The 20,838-nt window shown below is 48.2% G+C and overlaps 2 protein-coding genes across 6 annotated transcripts in view; both read left to right on the forward strand.

Moving 5' to 3' along the window:
- Positions 1-51: 51 nt before the first annotated feature.
- Positions 52-11,699, forward strand: LOC105467759 (peroxiredoxin 3). 2 transcript variants are annotated; one of them, XM_071069045.1, is made up of 7 exons: positions 52-129; positions 1,748-1,880; positions 4,595-4,736; positions 5,293-5,428; positions 6,894-6,997; positions 10,055-10,220; positions 10,872-11,699. In XM_071069045.1, the coding sequence occupies exons 1-7, from the start codon at positions 94-96 to the stop codon at positions 10,923-10,925; spliced, it is 771 nt and encodes a 256-aa protein (XP_070925146.1). In that variant the 5' UTR covers positions 52-93; the 3' UTR covers positions 10,926-11,699. The 2 variants fall into 2 exon arrangements, with proteins under 2 accessions (XP_070925146.1, XP_070925147.1); XM_071069046.1 differs by lacking the exon at positions 10,055-10,220.
- Positions 11,700-13,695: 1,996 nt separating this feature from the next.
- LOC105467742 (sideroflexin 4) overlaps positions 13,696-20,838 on the forward strand; it is a 29,060-nt gene continuing 21,917 nt past the window's right edge. For 2 of the 4 annotated variants that reach the window (XM_011717441.3, XM_011717449.2), the window contains exons 1-6: positions 13,698-13,873; positions 15,196-15,261; positions 16,946-17,020; positions 18,256-18,282; positions 18,386-18,440; positions 19,854-19,879. In XM_011717441.3, coding sequence (XP_011715743.1) covers positions 13,760-13,873; positions 15,196-15,261; positions 16,946-17,020; positions 18,256-18,282; positions 18,386-18,440; positions 19,854-19,879 — 363 coding nt within the window. In that variant the 5' untranslated portion in view covers positions 13,698-13,759. Of the gene's footprint in view, positions 13,874-15,195; positions 15,262-16,945; positions 17,021-18,255; positions 18,283-18,385; positions 18,441-19,853; positions 19,880-20,838 lie in introns of all 4 variants that reach the window. The other 2 variants (XM_071069050.1, XM_011717437.2) reach the window with 2 other exon arrangements.

A 20,838-nucleotide genomic window follows, 5' to 3' on the forward strand; every position in this document is an offset into this window, starting at 1 on the left:
CGCCCCCTCCCCGCCCGCAGAGGCCCTGCCCACCACCCCGTAGGCCCCGCCCCTGCGTCGCTGCCCACCCCGCGGCGCCCGAGTGCACTGAAGATGGCGGCTGCTGTAGGAAGGTTGCTCCGAGCGTCGGTGAGTGGCTGTCGGCTGGGGACAGGCGCGGAGACACTGGTGGCTTCGGGAACGTGCTTCCCAGACAGGATCCCGCGCTTCTGGGCTTGAGGGCCATTTGCCCTTCTTGGAGGGTTTCCGCGGGTAACGGACCCAGAGGCCTCCCCCGGGGAAGGTTCCATGCGCCTGCGCAGAACCGCCCTTCTTCAGTCCCTCCTCGAGGTCTCTTCCCCGAGTCCCTCCTCGTTCGCCGTTCCGGGTCCCCAGGCCCGTCTCCTGACCCTGCTTCTGCCACCGACCCTGTGACCTTGGGCAGTCACCTTCGCCTTTCTCAGCCTGTGTACTTAAGATGGAAAGAATGATGCCTACGTCAAGGCGTTGCTGTGAACAGCCCCTTAAATACTGGATAAAAACGCGCAAAGTGCTGAACAAATTACAAAGGCGTTCCCTCCCAATCCCGCTCCCGCGTGTTTCTGCTGTTGTTTCCTGCTTAACTGTGGGCAATGCGTCGTGCTCTTTTGGTACACGGCTTTCTCTGGTGGGGTTCAACACACTCCCTTTCGTTCTCCTGAGTCATTTTGAACATTAAAGTTGAGCAAACCGGCAGAGTGCGGTGGCTCATGCCTGTAATCCCAGCACTTTGGGAGGCCGAGGCGGGCAGATCACTTGAGCCCAGGAGTTTGAGACCAGTCTGGACAATAATAGTGAGACCTTGTCTCTACAGAAAAAAAAAAAAAAAAAAAAAAAAATAGACGGGCGTGGTGGTCAGTGCTCCTGGGGAGGCTAAGGTGGGAGGATCACTTGAGCCCAGGAGGTCGAGACTTCAATGAGCCCAGATCGCGCCACTGCACTCTAGCCTGGGTGAAAGAACGAGACTCTGTTTCAAAAAAAAAAAAAAAAAAAAGTTGAGTAAACATTTCCCTTGAGCCTTTTCCAGACTCCCAGAGACTGAACTTGGCTTTACTTGTTTACTGGCCGCTGGTCCTGGAGGGGCCTTGTTTTTTTCTAAGGAAAACCTTGACATGGTAGAACATACTCAGCAGATAGTGCTGGGAAAGGCCTGCCCAAGTCCCCTGGCTTTTGAACCCTGTGTAGCTTTTAAGCACATGGAGTTTGATTTTTTTTTTTTTTTTTTGAGACGGAGTATTGCTCTGTCGCCCAGGTTAGAGTGCAGTGGTGTGATCTCGGCTCACTGCAACCTCCGCCTCATGAGTTCAAGCAATTCTTCTGCCTTAGCCTCCCAAGCAGCTGGGATTACAGGTGCCCACCACCGCGCCTGGCTAATTTTTGTGTTTTTGGTAGAGATGGGATTTCACCATCTTGGCCAGGCTGGTCTTGAACTCCTGACCTCGTGATCCACCCGCCTTGGCCTTCCGAAGTGCTGGGATTACAGGCGTGAGCCCCTGCGCCCAGCCCGTCTTTGTTTTCTTATAGTTCCCCTCTACCTTCCAGTCTCCTGGGAGAAGGAAGCAGAAGGGAGTGTTAAGAATGTGCAGACCCAATCCATGCTCTTAGAGTTTGGGGTTTGCTATTTGGTTCACAGGAACAGGGACAGCTGAAACCACCCTTGGCACGATGCCATTTCAGCCTTCAGTCACGAGTACAGAAAAACTTTCTAATAAAAAGTTTCTCTTTCCAGGTTGCCCGACATGTGAGTGCCATTCCTTGGGGCATTTCTGCCACTGCAGCCCTCAGACCTGCTGCATGTGGAAGAACGAGCTTGACAAACTTACTGTGTTCTGGTTCCAGTCAAGCAAAATTATTCAGCACCAGTAAGTGTTATGTCATGTCTTGGCTGGAGCCAGGTAAAGGAAAAATGAACCATGGTCTTTGGACAGCGGCTCTGAACCCTGGCCATATGTTACACTCATCTGGGAGCTTTCAGAAACACAGCACTGCCCCAGTCCCACCCCAGACAAATTAAGTCAGTCTCCGGGGTGAGACCAGGACATGCTGGGTGATTCTAGTGTGCAGCCAGGGTTGAGAATCACTGAGGCAAACTGCCCTTGTCACATTTCCATGTTGGTTGCCAGAGCTTCTAATCCACTGTGTTGAGGAGGGGGTTACTGGGAGCTCAGATGCCTTCTGGATCTACTGTCTGAAGAGCTGTGAGTGGTGGGCAGCCTCTGGGGACCTGAGAGGGCAGCTGCTCTAAGATTCAAACCTGTGTACTGGCCCCAGATGGCCACTTAGGAACCAGACCTGTCTAATGGTATCTTCTGTAATCCGAGTGAAATTTAGCTGTTTCTTGAGATTTACATTCCCTTCTCTAGGATATGGGCTTTGCTAAGATCAGCCTCAGATAATGAGTGATATTTGAAAATAGCTTGTCTGGATTTGACTAGCCTTTGAAAAAGCACGTATTTAATATGTAATGGTTTGGGGGCATATATATTTTAGTAAAGCCTTTGTGGGCTAAATGTTCTAAGAGGTTTTGCAATTTTACTACCCTGGAGCTTTAAAATATTTCTAGTAGTGATGTGATACCACAGGCTTAAAATTTACTCCACTGGTTTCAAATCCCCATCCCCATCCCCAGCAGCTCCTCCTTTTTCTGTTCGTGGCAGTCTCAGGCATTTTGACATTGGAACCACTCTGTCCCTCATTCCCAGGTAGAAGCAAGTCCTTCTCAGTTTTGACACTTCTTTTGCATCCATTCCTTTCTGTTCTTTCTGCCCCATCCCTCCCCTCAATATGCGTAAGATCACTGAAATCGAGGCTGGGCGCGGTGGCTCACACCTGTAATCCCAGCACTTTGAGAGGCCAAGGCAGGTGAATCACTTGAGGTCAGGAGTTCAAGACCATCCTGGCCAACATGGTGAAATCCTGTCTCTACTAAAAATACTAAAAAATTAGCCGGGTGGGTGGTGTGCTTCTGGAATCACAGCTACTCGGGAGGCTGAGGCAGGGAGGAGGAGGTTGCAGTGAGCCGAGACTGTGTCACTAGGTGACAGAGCGAGACTCTTGTCTCAAAAAAAGAAAAAAAATTAAAAAAAAATCACTGAAACCACCTCCTAACATGTCTCTCCCTTTCTCCTGCTCCTCTTTCCCTCCTGCCAGACTAATCTTTCTAAAAACTGCCATCTCGGCCAGGCGCAATGGCTCATGCCTGTAATCCCAGCACTTTGGGAGGCCGAGGCAGGCAGATCACGAGGTCAGGAGATCGAGACCATCCTGGCTAACACGGTGAAACCCTGTCTCTACTAAAAATACAAAAAATTAGCCAGGCGTGGTGGCAGGCGCCTGTAGTTCCAGCTACTCGGGAGGCTGAGGCAGGAGAATGGTGTGAACCCAGGAGGCGGAGCTTGCAGTGAGCCGAGATCATACTACTGCACTCCAGCCTGGGCAACAGAGCAAGACTCCGCCCTTAACTCTTATCTTTCCTGTTAAGAAGACCCAGCAGCCTAGTATTTAAGGATTCTTGCAACATGGCCTTCAACCATTCCTGCCTGCTGCCTGCTCTTCACTCCGTACCCTTAGACACTCTCTGTTCTCATTAGACTGTGCCACAGGCTGCTCCAACACATGCCCTGTCTTCCTTCCTGCTATTTCCTCCATGCCATCTGCCCCATGCCATCTAGACTTGACAAAATATGAACCATATTTAAAATCCATCTCTAGTCTCATGTCTTCCTTAATTCTATCCCTACTATCTTTGTCTTCCTTTTTTTAAGTTTCCATAGCACTTGGAGTTGAATTTGTGCACAATCTAAAACTATAGAAGGAGAAATTACAGTCGGCCCTCTGAATCTGGGTTCTGTATCTGTGGTTGGTTGAATCGAAATTATTGGGAGGGAAAAATGGATGGTTGTGTCTGTACTGAACACAAAGACTTTTTTCTTGTCATTTCCTAAACAATACAGCTTAAGGCCGGGCGCGGTGGCTCAAGCCTGTAATCCCAGCACTTTGGGAGGCCGAGACAGGCGGATCACGAGGTCAGGAGATCGAGACCATCCTGGCTAACAAGGTGAAACCCCGTCTCTACTAAAAAATACAAAAAAATTAGCCGGGCGAGGTGGCGGGCGCCTGTAGTCCCAGCTACTCGGGAGGCTGAGGCAGGAGAATGGCCTGAACCCAGGAGGCGGAGCTTGCAGTGAGCTGAGATCCGGCCACTACACTCCAACCTGGGCGACAGAGCAAGACTCCATCTCAAAAATAAAAAAAAAAAAACCAAAAAACAATACAGCTTAACAACTATTTCCATAGCATTTACGTTGTATTAGGTATCATGAGTAATCTAGAGATGATTTAAGTATAATGGAGGGTGTGTGTAGATTATATGCAAATCACCATTTTATGTAGCAGACTTGAGCGTCTGTGGATTTTGATATCCTAGAACCAATCCCCCACAGGTGGCAAAGGATGACTGTACAGTTGAACTGAATGTTTTGATTTATACTACTAATTATCATGAGAAGTTTAAATAAAATCATAAGTGCTTGACGTAGCAAATGATGAACTACATATGAGTGTGGGTTTTTTTCAGGTTCCTCATACCATGCACCTGCTGTCACCCAGCATGCGCCCTATTTTAAGGGTACAGCCGTTGTCAATGGAGAGTTCAAAGACCTAAGCCTTGATGACTTTAAGGGGAAATATTTGGTGCTTTTCTTCTATCCTTTGGATTTGTAAGTGTAATTTCTATGATGCTTTCGTGTCATTCTGAGAGCAAGCACATATCCTGTTCCCGCACTGAATTGTCTACCCCTAGATACTCTTGTGAAAGGAAGGATTCTGTCTGACCCTTTATCACCCATGGCCTTGTTGATTACAGCTGGGGTCTGTAGCTGGTTTACAAGTGATAAACTTCAGGGGTGGGATAGTGTGACTCTGTGCTCTGCAGTAGTGCTTCCCTAAGCCAGTGTATGAAAGTTTTCGCTGATCTGGGTAAAAATGAGAAAAGTAGGCATAATAAAATGATTTTTTTCAAAAAGCAACTTCATTGAACTGTAATTTTTATTCTTAAAATGTATGTTCCCTTTCCCCATTTTTTGATACAATTCCTAAAATAAAAAGGTGAGGGGAGGTAATAGTACTTTTGCAGTGCAACACTATAGTCCAGTGAGGATGGTTAACCATTTTGCCTTTTTTACCCTTTGCAAGTTGAACTAGTTGCTAGACTACTAGTTGTTAAAATCCTTGCTTTTGAATTATTTAATGAGAATGTCTGTCCTTTTTTTCCAGCACCTTTGTGTGTCCTACAGAAATTGTTGCTTTTAGTGACAAAGCTAACGAATTTCACGACGTGAACTGTGAAGTTGTTGCAGTCTCAGTGGATTCCCACTTTAGCCATCTTGCCTGGATAAATACGCCAAGAAAGGTATCGCATTGCACCCCTAGCTTTTGCTCTTACGAACTTGCTTGGAAGAATCTAAATTTCTAGCTAGGCTGCTGGACTATCGGGATTAAATTACTCAAGGGTTTTTTTTTTGTTTGTTTGTTTGTTTGAGACAGAGTCTCGCTCTGTTGCCCAGGCTGGAGTGCCGTGGTGCGATCTTAGCTCATGGCAACCTCCGTCTCCCGGGTTTGTGCCATTCTCCTGCCTCAGCCTCCCGAGTAGCTGGGACTACAGGCGTCTGCCACCATGCCCGGCTAATTTTTTTTGTATTTTTAGTAGAGATGGGGTTTCACCATGTTAGCCGGGATGGTCTCGATCTCCTGACCTCATGATCTGCCTGCCTCGGCTTCCCAAAGTGCTGGGATTACAGGCGTGAGCCACCACGCCCAGCCAATTAAAAAAAGATTAAATAAATAAATAAAGAATTAGAAAAAGCACTTGTAGTCCCAGCTACTCAGGCGGCTGGGGTAGGATGATTGCATGAGCCCAGGAGTTTAAGGCTGCTGTGAGCTGTGATCACGTCACTGCATTGCAGCCTGGTGACAGCGAGACTCTGTGTCTTTAAAAAAAAAAAAAAAAGAAAAGAAAAAAGGAAAAAACAATTTGAAAAGGCCTATAGTATTAGCCAGGTTTAAATCTTCCTTCTGCTCCTTTCTAGCTGTGACCTGGAACAAGTTACTTAACTTTTTTGTGCCTCAGTTTCCTCATTTTGATGATACCTACTCCGGGGTGGTTTCGAGGAGGCAGTAAGTTAATAGCAGTGCTTGGCCCATTGTTCAATTACTGTTCCCTGTTGCCATTACTGTTGGTCTCAGACAGTGTGGTACACGGTCAGGAATGCTTTGAGGCCGCGCCGTCTTGGCCCATTGTTCAATTACTGTTCCCTGTTACCATTACTATTGGTCTCAGACAGTGTGGTACACAGTCAGGGATGCGGTGAGTCCGCGCCGGCTTGGCCCATTGTTCAATTACTGTTCCCTGTTACCATTACTGTTGGTCTCAGACAGTGTGGTACACGGTCAGGGATGCGGCGAGGCCGCGCCGTTTTGGCCCATTGTTCAATTACTGTTCCCTGTTACCATTAGTGTTGGTCTCAGACAGTGTGGTACACGGTCAGGAATGCTTTGAGGCCACACCGGCTTGGCCCATTGTTCAATTACTGTTCCCTGTTACCATTACTGTTGGTCTCAGACAGTGTGGTACACAGTCAGGGATGCGGCGAGGCCGAGCCGTCTTGGCCCATTGTTCAATTACTGTTCCCTGTTGCCATTACTGTTGGTCTCAGACAGTGTGGTACACAGTCAGGGATGCGGTGGCCTCGCCGGCTTGGCCCATTGTTCAATTACTGTTCCCTGTTGCCATTACTATTGGTCTCAGACAGTGTGGTACACGGTCAGGAATGCGGCGAGGCCACGCCGTCTAACAGTGGTGTTTGCGTTTTGATTAGAATGGTGGTTTGGGCCACATGAACATCGCACTCTTGTCAGATTTAACTAAGCAGATTTCCCGAGACTACGGTGTGCTGTTAGAAGGTCCTGGTCTTGCGCTAAGGTAAGATCCTGTTTCTGATGAACTTAAATTATTTTTCATGTTTAGTATCATTCTACTTCTTAGGGGATTTATGTAGACCTTGGTAAGGCATTTTTAAATCCAGAAGATCCTGGCTGGGCATGGTGGCTCATGCCTGTCACCCTAGCACTCCGGGAGGCCAAGGTGGGAAGGTCACTTGAGTTCAGAAGTTCAAGACCAGCCTGAGCAACATAGTGAGACCTCGTCCCTGTTATATTTTAAAAAGTTAAAATTTATAATAATCAAAAAATCCTTAATTTTAGTCTTTAATAAGCACTGATAAAATGCCTCTTGCAATGGTTGGCGGTCTCTCAGAAATGCTGAGACATGCATGTCCCCTCCACCACCTTGGGTCTGTTTCTAAAGAAGGCTGTCTGTGTCTTGAGGCCACACTGCTCCATACTCCCTGACTATGTGGGAGCGACTTCCATGAGGACACACACCTGACAGTGAAGCCATCAGACTGTTTGCAGAAGGGGGGACTAGCAGGGTAAGAGGTAGTCTCTTGGAATGGTGACCATTTTCAGCCCTGGAGCCAAACAGTCCTGGGTTTGATTTTTTTCTTTCTTTCTTTCTTTTTTTTTTTTTAAACTCAGCTACTTTTAATAGCTATGTGACTTTGGGCAAGTGAGTTGATTTAACCTTGTTGAGCCCCAGTTTTTCCATAACTAAAATGAGGAGGTACCTCACAGGTGGGTGTGAGGATTAAATAAGTGACACAGCTAGAGTTCTTAGCATAGTTACTGGCAGCAGCTGTTAGGATTTCTGCCCCAGAATGTCATTTCTTTTTTTTTTTTTTTTTTGAGACTGAGTCTGGCTCTGTCGCCCAGGCTGGAGTGCAGTGGCCGGATCTCAGCTCACTGCAAGCTCCGCCTCCCGGGTTTACGCCATTCTCCTGCCTCAGCCTCCGGAGTAGCTGGGACCACAGGCGCCCGCCACCTCGCCCGGCTAGTTTTTTGTATTTTTTAGTAGAGACGGGGTTTCACCGTGTTAGCCAGGATGGTCTCGATCTCCTGACCTTGTGATCCGCCCGTCTCAGCCTCCCAAAGTGCTGGGATTACAGGCTTGAGCCACCGTGCCCGGCTCAGAATGTCATTTCTATCTGTATTCAGTCCCTTATTAAACCTTTATTCCTTTGAGTGTGAAAAGCTTTCAGTCCTCAGCAGCTCCACATTCAAACATAACCTTCCTGGGAGGGGTGAGAACTTGGGCCTTAGAACTGGCATCTTGAAGTCTGCTGAGAATAGGAGTGAAGAAGGGATTGGGCAGAACTTGACCTCCAGGAAGGAAGAGAGGGCCCTCCTTTTGATATGCTGTGCCTCACAGTTTTGCTGGGGGCTGGTCAGCTTAAAGCCAGCTCACCTGCCTCTTTTGTAGGTGATCTCTGGCCTGCTCCTCTTGGGTTACACCTTGGATTTTAGTGCTGGGTGGCATCTTAGAGTTTGGGCCTTTTTCTCTCTCTGTCTCTCTCTTTTTTTTCTCTCTTTTCAAGATGGAGTCTTGCTCTGTCGCCCAGGCTGGAGTGCAGTGGCGTGATCTCGGCTCACTGCAACCTCTGCCTCCTGGGTTCAAGCAGTTCTCCTGCCTCAACCTCCCGAGTAGCTGGGATTACAGGCACGCGCCACCACACCCGGCCAGTTTTTGTATTCTTAGTAGAGATGAGTTTCACCATGTTGGCTAGGCTGGTCTCGAACTCTTGACTTTGTGATCTCGCTGCCTTGGCCCCTCAAAGTGCTGGGATTACAGTCATGAGCCACCGCACCTGGCGGGTCTTTTTGTTTGTTTGTTTAACTGTAAAGAGATTATCAAAAGAATGCCTAGGTCTTTCAGAATTGGCAATGGCCAGAGAGAGGGTACTGGCTATTTTTCTCCTTTGTCCCCTTCCCTATGAGAACTCACTAATTTTGCAGTTAACTTCCGTACCCGTTTTAATATCGAGATTAACAAGAGAGAGAAGCTGAGTCTGGCTTATAAGATAAGACTTCCAGGAGTCTGTGAGCCCTGCTCTGTCCCAGCTCTGCCTCTGCTTCTATTGGTGGACTTCAGCTGGCTGCACCCTGTGGGAACAGTTTCACCTGAAACCCCAGGCCCCTAGTGCCAGACCGAGGGTGGGAGAAGCACCTTTTTACCCTGAGTTTTCTCTAACCTGCCTTTTCCATGAGTGATTGATACCTGGAATTTCCACATCCTTTTAAGACAGACTGTTAAAATCTGTAGGTTAAATAACTGGACACAGTGACACACACCTATAGTCACAGCTACTTGGGAGTCTGAGGTGGGAGGATCAGTTGAGCCAGAAGTTCGAGGCTGCAGCCTGCTGTGATCACACCTGAGAATAGCACTGCACTCCAGCGTGGGCAATATAGTGAGACCCTGTATTTAAACTAAACAACCAAAAAAACTTCTGGGCTAAACATATCTGCATCTGTCACAGTAACACCAACACAGAAGATAAACACAGACCACTGTGGTGGCGTGGTTCATCTCATTACATGCTGCTACATGATTAAAAGTGATTGGCGTGGTTTTCTGTTTTGTGTAGACTTACAGCCTGTACATTCTTTCTACAAAGATTTTTCCCATGGGATTCCCGCCCCCCCCATTTACCCAAGAATTCATTCATAATAAACAGTTGTTGAATCCAGATAAAATACATATCAGTGTCTTCCCAGTTGCCTATGAATTTCTTGCCAAGATGTGATACAGTAGCTCAAAGAATGCTTGCCATGTCACTAATAGTCTTCGCTCTGTCTAGTTCAGTGACTTTCCGACACTGTAACATTCAGGGCACTGTGTGAGTTTGTAAATGTGACCATACTGCAAGCTTTTTATGGTGACCTGGTCCAGTACTGCCTTTGTTAAAGCATCTGTCGTCAGTAAGAGATGATAAACTTTTTGCACAACAGTGAAAACCCTACCTTTAAGCATATGATTATGCTTAATATTTTATTAAAAGAATTAAAGACCTAAAGGGGAAGAAGTTAGACTGTTCTAGTTCTGGTACTGTCGAGGCACTGACGAGGATAAACGATCATGCAGAGGTCTCTTCATAATTGACCCCAATGGAGTCATCAAGCACTTGAGCGTCAATGATCTCCCAGTGGGCCGAAGCGTGGAAGAAACCCTCCGCTTGGTGAAGGCGTTCCAGTATGTAGAAACCCATGGAGAAGTCTGCCCAGCGGACTGGACACCAGATTCTCCTACGGTAGGTTTTTTCCCCCAAAAGCAGTGAGGTCCATGTTCTCTCAGCCTCAAGAGCTATTGACCTGAAGTATCCACAAAAGGGAGCCCACCCTTGGAGCAAGCGTGCAGATGATGTGCAAATGGGTGAAGCTGCTGTGGGGTAGAGGGGGTGGGGTGGGGAGCCAGGAACCAATTATCAGAGACAAGCAGACTTTTTTTTTTGAGACGGAGTCTTGCTCTGTTGCCCAGGCTGGAGGGCAGTGGCACGATATTGGTTCACTGCAAGCTCCGCCTCCTGGGTACACGCCATTCTCCTGCCTCAGCCTCCTGAGTAGCTGGGACTACAGGCGCCTGCCACCACGCCCGGCTCATTTTTTGTATTTTACTAGAGATGGGGTTTCACTGTGTTAGCCAGGATGGTCTCAATCTCCTGACCTCGTGATCCACCTGCCTCAGCCTCTCAAAGTGCTGGGATTACAGGTGTGAGCCACTGCACCTGGCCTAGAGACAGGCAGGCCTTAATGAAACTTTGATCTTTGTGTTTTAAAGGAAATCTTTAAAAGTTTAAAGAACTTTAGGTTAAAAATTGGGGGATTGCCATTCAGTTTTGGGCATATTTACCATATTATTATGGTAAAGTCACAATTACCTAATTAAGCTTTTGTATTTTCAGATCAAACCAAATCCAGCTGCTTCCAAAGAGTACTTTCAGAAGGTAAATCAGTAGATCGCCCATGTGTATCTGCACCTTCTCACCCCAGAGAAGAACCACAGTTGAAACCTGCTTTTATCATTTTAAAGATGGTTATTTGTAGAAGGCAAGGAACCAATTATGCTTGTATTCATAAATATTACTCTAAATGTTTTGTTTTTGTAATTCTGGCTAAGACCTTTTAAACATGATAGTTGCTAGTACAAGGAATCCTTTATTGGTAACGTCTTGGTGGCTAGCTAGCTAGTTTCTACAGAACATAATTTGCCTATATAGAAAGCGATTCTTAGATCATGTCTTCAGTGGGAACAGTCTTCTGTCTTAGCCTTACTTGAATCTTGCCTATAACAAAGTAGAGCAACATGCATTGAAAGCGTCTGATCAAGGGTCCTGAAATTTTCAATTTGAATGTCTTTGTATTAAACTGAATTTTCTTTTAAGCTAACAAAGGTCACTATTTTCAATTAGCCGTCTAACTCTTGCAATGAATGTTTATGTGATTGAAGCAAATGTGAATCATATTATTTTTAAAAGTGGCAGAGTGACTTAACTGATCATGCATGATCCCTCATCCCTGAAATTGATAGTTTATATAGTCATTCTACTTATTTTATTCACTAGCTAACTTTGTCTATGTATATTTCTAGATATTGATTAGTGTAATTGATTATAAAGGATATTTATTAACTTCAGGGATTGCATTTTGAAATTACAGTTATTTTCTTTGCTGAAGTATTCATTGTAAAACATAAAATAAACATATTTTAAAATATTTGCATTTTACCACCATTAACTGTTGGATCAGCTTATTCTGGGCTCTCCTTTCCTTCTCAGGTTACATCAACAAACATTTATTGAGCATTTACCGCAGGGGCCACAAAGAGAATAAGATGCTGGTTCCACACTCAAGGAACTCGGTTTAGGGGCAAGACAGATAGGGAAACATTTACTCATTGTTTCAGTAAATCCTTGAGTGCCTACCCTGCACCAGGTGCTGTTTTCCAGGCACAGGAGGGAACAAAGGACAAACCCCTGCTTTTAAGCTCTTACGTTCTACAGGGGAAACACAATACATGTAGTAAAAGTAGAGTGTTCGGAAGGAAAATAATGTGGAGTGAAGCTCTGCTGAAGCGGAGTTGTAGGTGTTCTAGATGGGGTTGTTAAGGAAGGCCTTAAGGGAGAGCCTGTCTCTGGGTCAATTTTCTGATCCGTAAAATGAGGACAGTAATTTTACCTATCTCGGGGTTTTGATGAGCCTCAAGGGAGAGAAAACGTGTAGGAAGTGAGAGTGTTACTGGGATAAGAGGCTTCTAGGTAGAGGGCATGGAAAACACAAAGGCCCTAAGGCAAGAGTGGACTCAGAGCGGATGCAGATTTACTAGGATGCCAATGACTAGGGCGGTGGTGGGGGTCCCAGAGTGCCTTTTGGCCAAGCCAAGGACTTGAGGTTCTGTTCTGGGTTGGGGAATGTCAGGAAGGATTTGAAAAGAAGCGTGACATCAACTTGTAAGATAATCACTCTGGCTCCTTTGTTAAAGACTGGACATAGCGGTCCAAAGTGGGGAAGCAGGCCAGCGGGCTGGCTTTGTGACATCCTGGAGGGTAGAGACAACAGAATAGAACAGCACGCTACTGCTGCACCGGTGCTTAGATGGATTTCTGCGGCATAAGGGTAGAAGTGGAGGGGACACCTTACTCAACTGGGAGGGTCAGGGAAGGCTTCCTGGAAGAGGAGGAACCCTTGGAGGTTAAGAAAAGTGAGCGAGGCAAACTGAGCAAATACAGAAGCAGAGTCACACAGGCCTGAAGGACAACATGAGCCGATTTCCTGTCCCAGGAGGGGCAGGGCAAGGGAAGGAATTGGCCCGCTGGAGGTTAATGGCCAATACTGAGCACTTGTGAGAGCTCAGTGCTGTTAGGGATATTTTATTTCCTTTGATCCGAAACAAAACCCTGAGATAGGTACAATTGTTATCCGCATTTTGCGGATGAGAAAATAGACTTTGAGATACTGACTTGGCGAGGGTCACACACCTAGGCGGTGTGCTGGGTCCCCCAGTCCAGGACTCCGGAGGCCCCCTGAATGACCTAGGCACGCTTGTGGCTTCCATGAATTTAAGTGCACACACACAGACCCCACCCACTCCTGTGCTAGGGAAGGGCAGGTGGGAGGAGGAAGGGAAGGCGGGTTTTTCTTTACAAATGGTCCCTATTTGGTAGTCAACAAAAGGAACTGAATTTGCCCCAACACTGGAAAAAAAAAAAAAAAAAACCTGTCGGGCTGAGGGATAGTGCACTGTGCCCAGGGCCCTATACTTGGTTTGATGCTCTGGTGTTACTCTCTTGAAATTCTCAGTAACTTGAATAAGGGGCACCGCATTTGACATTTTCACTGGGCTGAGCCCATGATGCCGCCGGCCTGACTGCGCAACACCATGCACCCTGGAATTCGTGGGCAATCGGAGGGATTTTCGAGGGCAATGACCACGGGTAGGGCGCGGCAGGAGCGCAGGGTGAGGTTGCGAAGGGCCTCACTCACAACCTTTGGGGATCTTCGCATTAGATGCTGTGATATGGGGTTCCGATATTGACCCTTTGGGGCCTGGAGACGGCCCGGCTCCCCAAATGTGCGGAGGAGGGCAAGCAGGGTTGGGAGGACATGGCCTGTGTGAGAGCTGGGCTCGCCGGAACAGTGGGCGCGCAAGGGCCCCGAGGCGCGGTGACGCGGGACGTCGGGCGCGCGGGCCTGGGGCGGGAACTGCGGGTGCGCGCGGCCCGGGGCGGGGCTCGCCGCCCGGCTCCTCCTCCGCGCGCGGCCTGGCGGCGGCGGCCACTCTAGCCAGCGCAAGATGTCCCTAGAACAAGAGGAGGAAACGCAACACGGGCTGCTCCTAGGATGCAGCGACGCCGTCCCCGCCTTCATTGAGCCCAACGTGCGCTTCTGGATCACCACCGTGCGCCAAGTACGGGCCCGGGCCCCGCGCGGCTGGGGGCGGGTCGGGCCGCGTGGTGTCGGGCTGGCCCGGGTGACCTTGGCCAGGCCACGTGGGCGCCCCCCGTCTCCGTTTCCTCGTTCCGGAGTTGTGCGGGGTACGCGCACCACCGGCCTTCACCCCTTAGGGCGCGGGAGGGGACGCAGGGGAAACCCAAGCTGCCCATGACCACAACGTCATCCTCCAGATCGCCCTCTCGGAGGGGCCCAGTTCGCGCAGGTGGCTGCTCCCTACTCCCTGAGCTGTGGCTGAGCAACAGATTGGGGAGAAACAGGCCCTCCCACCTTGGTAAGCCCAGCCACTCTCGGTGAGAGCCCCGAGGCTTTGGGAAGCCACCCTTGGGCAGGAAATAAGCAGGACTGACCTCCCTGCGGCGTCTAGGGCAGCACCGTCCAATAGAAATAAGATGTGAGCCTTACAGGCAATTAAACATTTTCCAGTAGCCACGTTAAACAAGATAAAAAGAAAAGGTGAAATTTTTAACAATACGGTACATTTAACCCAGCAGGTGCAAAATACTAACATTTCAACGTGTAATCAGTACAAAACATTCCTGAGATATCTTACTCGTTTTTTTGGTGCGAAGTCTTCCAATCCGGCGTTTGTTACACTCGCAGCACATCTGGGTTTAGCCGCATGTGGCGAATCAGGGAGCAGGGCTTTACAGGGTTCTCTTTTAGGCCTCTCCTAAAGTGGGGTCCAGCCCTGTTTTCTTAGGTGGGGAAACTGAGAAGGTGGGGAAACTGAGCTCCGGTTGCTCCAGCAGAACCAGGGCTTAAAGCCAGAACCACTACAAAGTTTGGGGTTTGCTGGAGCAAACCTCCTTTACCTAGTGTGACCCCAGCTGCACCATTGAGCCCTTAATGGGGCGTCCATCCTTTTTCACTGGAGTGAAGCCTTATAGCAAGCAGAGAGTGAGGCCACAGATTCTGAGATCTTCTAGGCCGTTGCTTCGAGGTCATATGTGAGATGAACATAGGACCATTTGAACCCCATAGTCTGGGATTTTCGCCCTCAAGGGCAATTGATACTGAGCGGATAAGGGCAGAGACTTCTGAATCATTTACTGGCTGTGTTGCCTTGAGTACATTCATGAGTCCCTCTAAGCCTCAGCTTCCTCACCTGGAGAATGGAGAGGTTGGGAGGATCCCAGGAGTTGATGCCAGTAAAAGGCAGATCACAGATCCTGGCAGGTTCTCAAAAAAAAAAAAAAAAAAAAAAGCCAACGGTTACTACTATGTCTTTATTTTTCTGCTGCTATTAACCTCTCTGTTGCTTTTCTCCCTCATAAGTCCTTTATTCGACGATTTCTTCAATGGACAGAATTATTAGATCCTACAAATGTGTTCATTTCAGTTGTAAGTATTGTCTTCAGAGCTAATGAATTTCACATTTTATTTTGAAACTTAAAGACCGCGTGTCCCTTTTTTTTTTTTTTCCAGACGGAGTTTTGCTCTTGTTGCCCAGGCTGGAGTGCAATGGCACCATCTCAGCTCACAGGAACCTCTGCCTCCCACGTTCAAGCGATTCTCCTGCCTCAGCCTCCAGAGTAGCTGGGATTACAGGCATGTGCCACCATGCCCGGCTAATTTTGTATTTTTAGTAGAGACAGGGTTTCTCCGTGTTGGTCAGGCTGGTCTCCAACTCCTGACCTCAGGCCCAGCCCACATGTCCCTTTTAAAAGCAGTTGAAATAACAATCTGCATATATTATTGTGTGTATTCCTTCTGAATGAGCTTGTCAGATTGGAAGGGGTAAAGAAAAGCATACATCTGACCATGTGCCATGCCTCATGCCTTTAATCCCAGCACTTTGGGAGGCCGAGGCACATGGATCACCTGAGGTCAGGAGTCCTAGACCAACCTGACCAACATGGTGAAACCCCCATTTCTACTAAAAATACAAACATTAGCTGGGTGTGGTGGCAGGTGCCTGTAATCCCAGCTATTTGGAAGGCTGAGGCAGGAGAATCACTTGAACCCAGGAGGCGGAGGTTGCAGTGAGCAGGGATCGCGCCACTGCACTCTAACCTGGGTGACAAGAGCAAAACTCCATCCAAAAAAAAAAAAAAGAAGAAAAAGAAAAGCGTACATTTGTTTAACAGGTAATATCAGGCCCAGGCCGGGTGCTGGTGATTCAGAGAGAAACAAATCTTCCACATGATGGAGGACAGACTGGCTAAACTGGTCACATCCTGGGCGACAAGAGTGAAATTCCGTCTTTAAAAAAAAAAAAGAAAGAAAGAAAATGTAATAAAATGAGAAGCAAATATAACCAGATGTCTACAGTTGTTAATTCTCTGTGAGGGGATTATAGTGTGTAGCCATTCTTTGTAATTTTTGTATTTAATTATTTTTTCTCAAATTAAGAAATGGAGACTGGCTCGTGTCTATAATCCCAGCACTTTGGGAATCTGAGATGGTAGGATCTCTCGAGAGTAAGAATTTGAGACCAGCCTGGGCAATATAGCGAGACCCTATCTGTACAAATAAAAATATAAAGTTAGCCAGGTGTAGTGGGTTGTGCCTGTAGTCACAACTAATTGGGAGGCTGAGGCAAGAGGATCACTTAAGCCCAGGAGTTCGAGGCTGCAGTGAGCTGTGATCACACCACTGCACTCCAGCCTGGGCAACAGAGTGAGACTCTGTCTCTTAAAAAAATAAGAAAATAAAGAAAGAAAAAGAGGTAAGACTGAACTGATTAGACGTGGAAGTAGGTGAGGGAGAAAGACTTCCGGGTTTCTGACATGCATAGCCAGGGGATGGTGGTAACCATTCAGTGAGACAGTTGACATCAGAGAGTGGGGGACGTGACAGCACGATTGCGGGCAGCTGCTGGAGCATCTAGGAAGAGGAAGGCGTAAATCTGAATGGCACTCAGGGCTATCCTAATGGCTAGAGAGCCTAGGGCACCTTGTGGCTTGAAATCAGGCATGCAGTTGAAGTCCAGTGCATGCTAGTGAGTGAGCTGGTGATTCCTACATCTGGGGATAAACCTGAACAATTTGAGATCATTACTTGATTTCTTGATGTCTAATTTTAGGAAAGTATAGAAAACTCGAGGCACCTATTGTGCACAAATGAAGATGCTTCCAACCCCGCCTCGGAGGACCAAAGGGTATGTTCCATGTGCCCAGGTCTGGCTGGTTGAAGGCTGGGTGTAGTTGCCCTCAGATGGTTCTGCCTGCATGGTCAGGTGGAATTTGGCCATTAATCTCTCTCTCCATCTCTTTTCTTTCTTTTTTCCTTCCCTTGGGAGCCACTGTTCTATTGGCTATTAATGCTGTCATTGTTATATACTGCCCAGAGGACCAGCTTTGCAAAACTGGGTTAGTTTTTAAAATGTAGTTAGAATTCTGTCCCGTAAACCAGACAGCAAGATTCCTCCTATGCAGTGGACATTTGTGGGGATTCCCTGCAGCTGATTCCTGGAGGCCCATGGCAAACTCCAGAATTCAGACAGGCCTCTCACGTCAGAATTCATTCTGTACTGCAGGCGGTGTCCTGCTGATAGGCTCAAACGAGCCTGTCGAGGTTCCTTATCTACCTCGCAGTGTGTGGGGCTTTCTGGAGCTCACAGACACCCGTTCCTCAAGGCAGCCTCTGGAGAGCTCACATATTTAACTTACTTTTTCTAAGAATGTGTTGGGGACCCTGGGCTGTCAGCTTGGCTCTGTTGCAAGTAACTTGGCTTATGGCACGGTGTGTCATCAGCACACGGCCTGCTCTGCTCTGAGCCAGAGGCAAGCCGGATTCGGGGACTCATCTGAGGCATAAGTTAGGTATTGGTCTTCTCCAAGGGTAGAGACAGGACTTTTTAATGTTCTGGTCAGTTTCTCTGTGTGGCTCATCTCTGCTTGCCATTAGTTCATTTGTTTATTCATACGATCCATTGATTTTGATTTGTTCTGTCGATGTGGTGGAAAACAGCTCTGGGCTTCACTTTCTGAAAGGTAGAGCAAAGGTGGTCCCAGAAATGAGACTGGCAAAGAGATTCTTTGGTGCTGAGCCACCTTTAAAAGCCTTTTTTTTTTTTTTTTTTTTTTAAGGCTGGGTGTGATGGCTTACCCCTGTAATTCCAGTGGTTTGGGAGGATGACTTGATGCCAAGAGTGCAAGACCAGCCTGGGCAGTATAGCGAGACCCCATCTCTAGCTGGGAATGGTGGCGTGAGCCTGCAGTTTCAGCTACTCAGGAGGGTGAGGTGGGAGGATCGCTTGAACCCAGTAGTTCGAGGCTGCTCTGCAGTGAGTGAGGATTGTGTCACTGCACTCCAGGCTGGGTGACAGAGCAAGACCTTGTCTCTTAAAAAATATTTAAAATGAAACAAAGCTGTTCTTTTTTCTCCTTTAAGATACAAGAAGCTTGGAAGCGGAGTCTTGTAAGTTTCAGTCCCTTCCTAATTTTTAGTGTCCTAAAATAACAAAACCAGACATCTTTGCATCTCTCCTCTTGCATCTAACCTTGCATCTCTCCTCTTGAAGGCCACAGTGCATCCCGACAGCAGCAACCTGATCCCCAAGCTTTTTCGACCTGCGGGTGAGTTGGCTCTAATTTTGAGAAGTGGGTTGGGAAGATGTAGTTTCTAACACTTAGGAAACTCTGCCTGCCGGATCACCTGGGGTCAGGAGTTCGAGACCAGCCTGGCTAACATGGTGAAATCCCATCTCTACTAAAAATGTAAACAATTAGCTGGACATTGTGGTGGCACATGCCTATAGTCCCAGCTACTCGGGAGGCTGAGGCAGGAGAATTGCTTGAACCTGGGAGCCAGAGGTTGCAGTGAGGTGAGATCGAGCCATTGCACTCCAGCCTGGGCAACAGAGTGAAACTCCATCTCAAAAAAAGAAAAAGAAAACTCTGCCTGCTTTGCTTCAATTATTTTTCCCCCAGCAGGATTTCTTTTTTTTTTTTTTTTTTTTTTTTTGAAACAGAGTCTCACTCTGTCACCTAGGCTGGAGTGCAGTGGCACAGTCTCGGCTCACTACAATCTCAGCCTCCCGAGTAGCTAGGATTACAGGCGCCCGCCATCATCCCCGGCTTGTATTTGTATTTTTAGTAGAGACAGGGTTTCACTATGTTGGTCAGGCTGGTCTCGAACTCCTGACCTTGTGATCCACCCATCTTGGCCTCCCAAAGTGCTAGAATTACAGGCATGAGCCCCCGTGCCCGGCCATGTTATACTAATTTTTTTTTTTTTTTTTTTTTTTTTTTTGAGACGGAGTCTCGCTCTGTCGCCCAGGCTGGAGTGCAGTGGCTCGATCTCGGCTCACTGCAAGCTCCGCCTCCCGGGTTCACGCCATTCTCCTGCCTCAGCCTCCCGAGTAGCTGGGACTACAGGCGCCCACAACCGCGCCCGGCTAATTTTTTGTATTTTTAGTAGAGACGGGGTTTCACCGTGGTCTCGATCTCCTGACCTTGTGATCCGCCCGCCTCGGCCTCCCAAAGTGCTGGGATTACAGGCGTGAGCCACCGCACCCGGCCTATACTAATTTTATGTACATCATTATTATTATTATTGTTTTTAGAGACAGGGTCTCACTCTGTTACCCAGACTGGAGTACAGTAGCACCATAATAGCTCAAAGCAGCCTCCAACTCCCAGGCTCAGCGGATCCTCCTCTCCTCAGCCTCCTGGGTCGCTGGGACCACAGGGTCATCCTGCCATAACCTTCTTTAAATGTTTTGTGGAGATGGGGGTCTCACTACCTCTACAAAATGGAGGCTGGTCTCAAACTCCTGGCCTCAACCCATCCTCCAGCCTCAGCCTACCAAAGTGCTGAGACCTTGACCCACCATTTTATTAGAAAAAAAAGAATGAGTGGAAAAAGTCCTTTGAGGTCTGTGCCTTCTGAAAGCTGGGGAAGAGGTGCTTAGGTGGGTGGTCCCCTTCTGGCCCCCTCTGCCTGGGCAACTGTGGTCACTGACACCTCCTCTCTTCTCTTCCTGCCAGCATTCCTGCCTTTCATGGCGCCCACGGTGAGCAAGCAGACGTTCGCCGTTAGGAGAGTTGGAGCTTCGGAAGATGGCCACTCTCCTCCTAACCTCGGCTGTGTCCCTCCAGCTCCAGACCCCTGTCCCATGACTGCCTGATAGATGGTTGTGGACCCCCACTGACAACCCGTGGCTGCCATTCATATGTCCTTGTCTCCACTCCCTCCCCCTCCCCACACCCTCCCAGTCAGGCATCCAGGCCTCTGGAAGGCCACAGCTTGGCAAGGTCATCCCTTTCCCGAACACCAAGTATGCGCAGAGCACTGGAGAAGCGGCCAGTGAGTTAGGATGCGCTCCCTGCACAAACCCCTCGCCACCAAGTCCTCGTCTGACACAGCCCCTCACCTGGGACCTGGCATTGTCCCCATGGGGCTTTCCCACCTTAGTCCTCGGAAGGTGCTTTTTGTTTTGTTTTTTGAGACAGAGTCTCGCTCTGTCGCCTAGGCTAGAGTGCAGTGGCGCAATCTTGGCTCACTGCAACCTCCACCTCCTGGGTTTAAGCAATTCTCCTGTCTCAGCCTCCTGAGTGGCTGGGATTACAGGCGCCCGCCACCACGCCCAGCTAGTGTTTTTATTTTTAGTAGAGACGGGGTTTCGCCATGTTGGCCAGGCTGGTCTCGAACTCCTGACCTCAGGTGATCCACCCACCTTGGCCTCCCAAAGTGCTGGGATTACAGGCATGAGCCACCATGCCTGGACTGTTTTTTGTTTTGTAAAATACGGTCTTGCTCTGTTGCCTAGGCTGGAGTGCAGTGACGCAATCATAGCTCACTGTAACTTCAAACTCCTAGGCTCAATCAATCCCACTACTTCAGCCTTCTGAGTAGGTGGGACTACAGGTACTCGCCACCATGGGGCTAATTTTTTAATTTTTACCGGAGACAGAGTCTTGCTACAATGCTCAGGCTGGTCTTGAACTCCTGGGCTCAAGGGATCCTCCCAGT

The sequence above is a fragment of the Macaca nemestrina genome, chromosome 9 (assembly GCF_043159975.1).
Source record: "Macaca nemestrina isolate mMacNem1 chromosome 9, mMacNem.hap1, whole genome shotgun sequence".
NCBI lineage: Eukaryota > Metazoa > Chordata > Mammalia > Primates > Cercopithecidae > Macaca > Macaca nemestrina.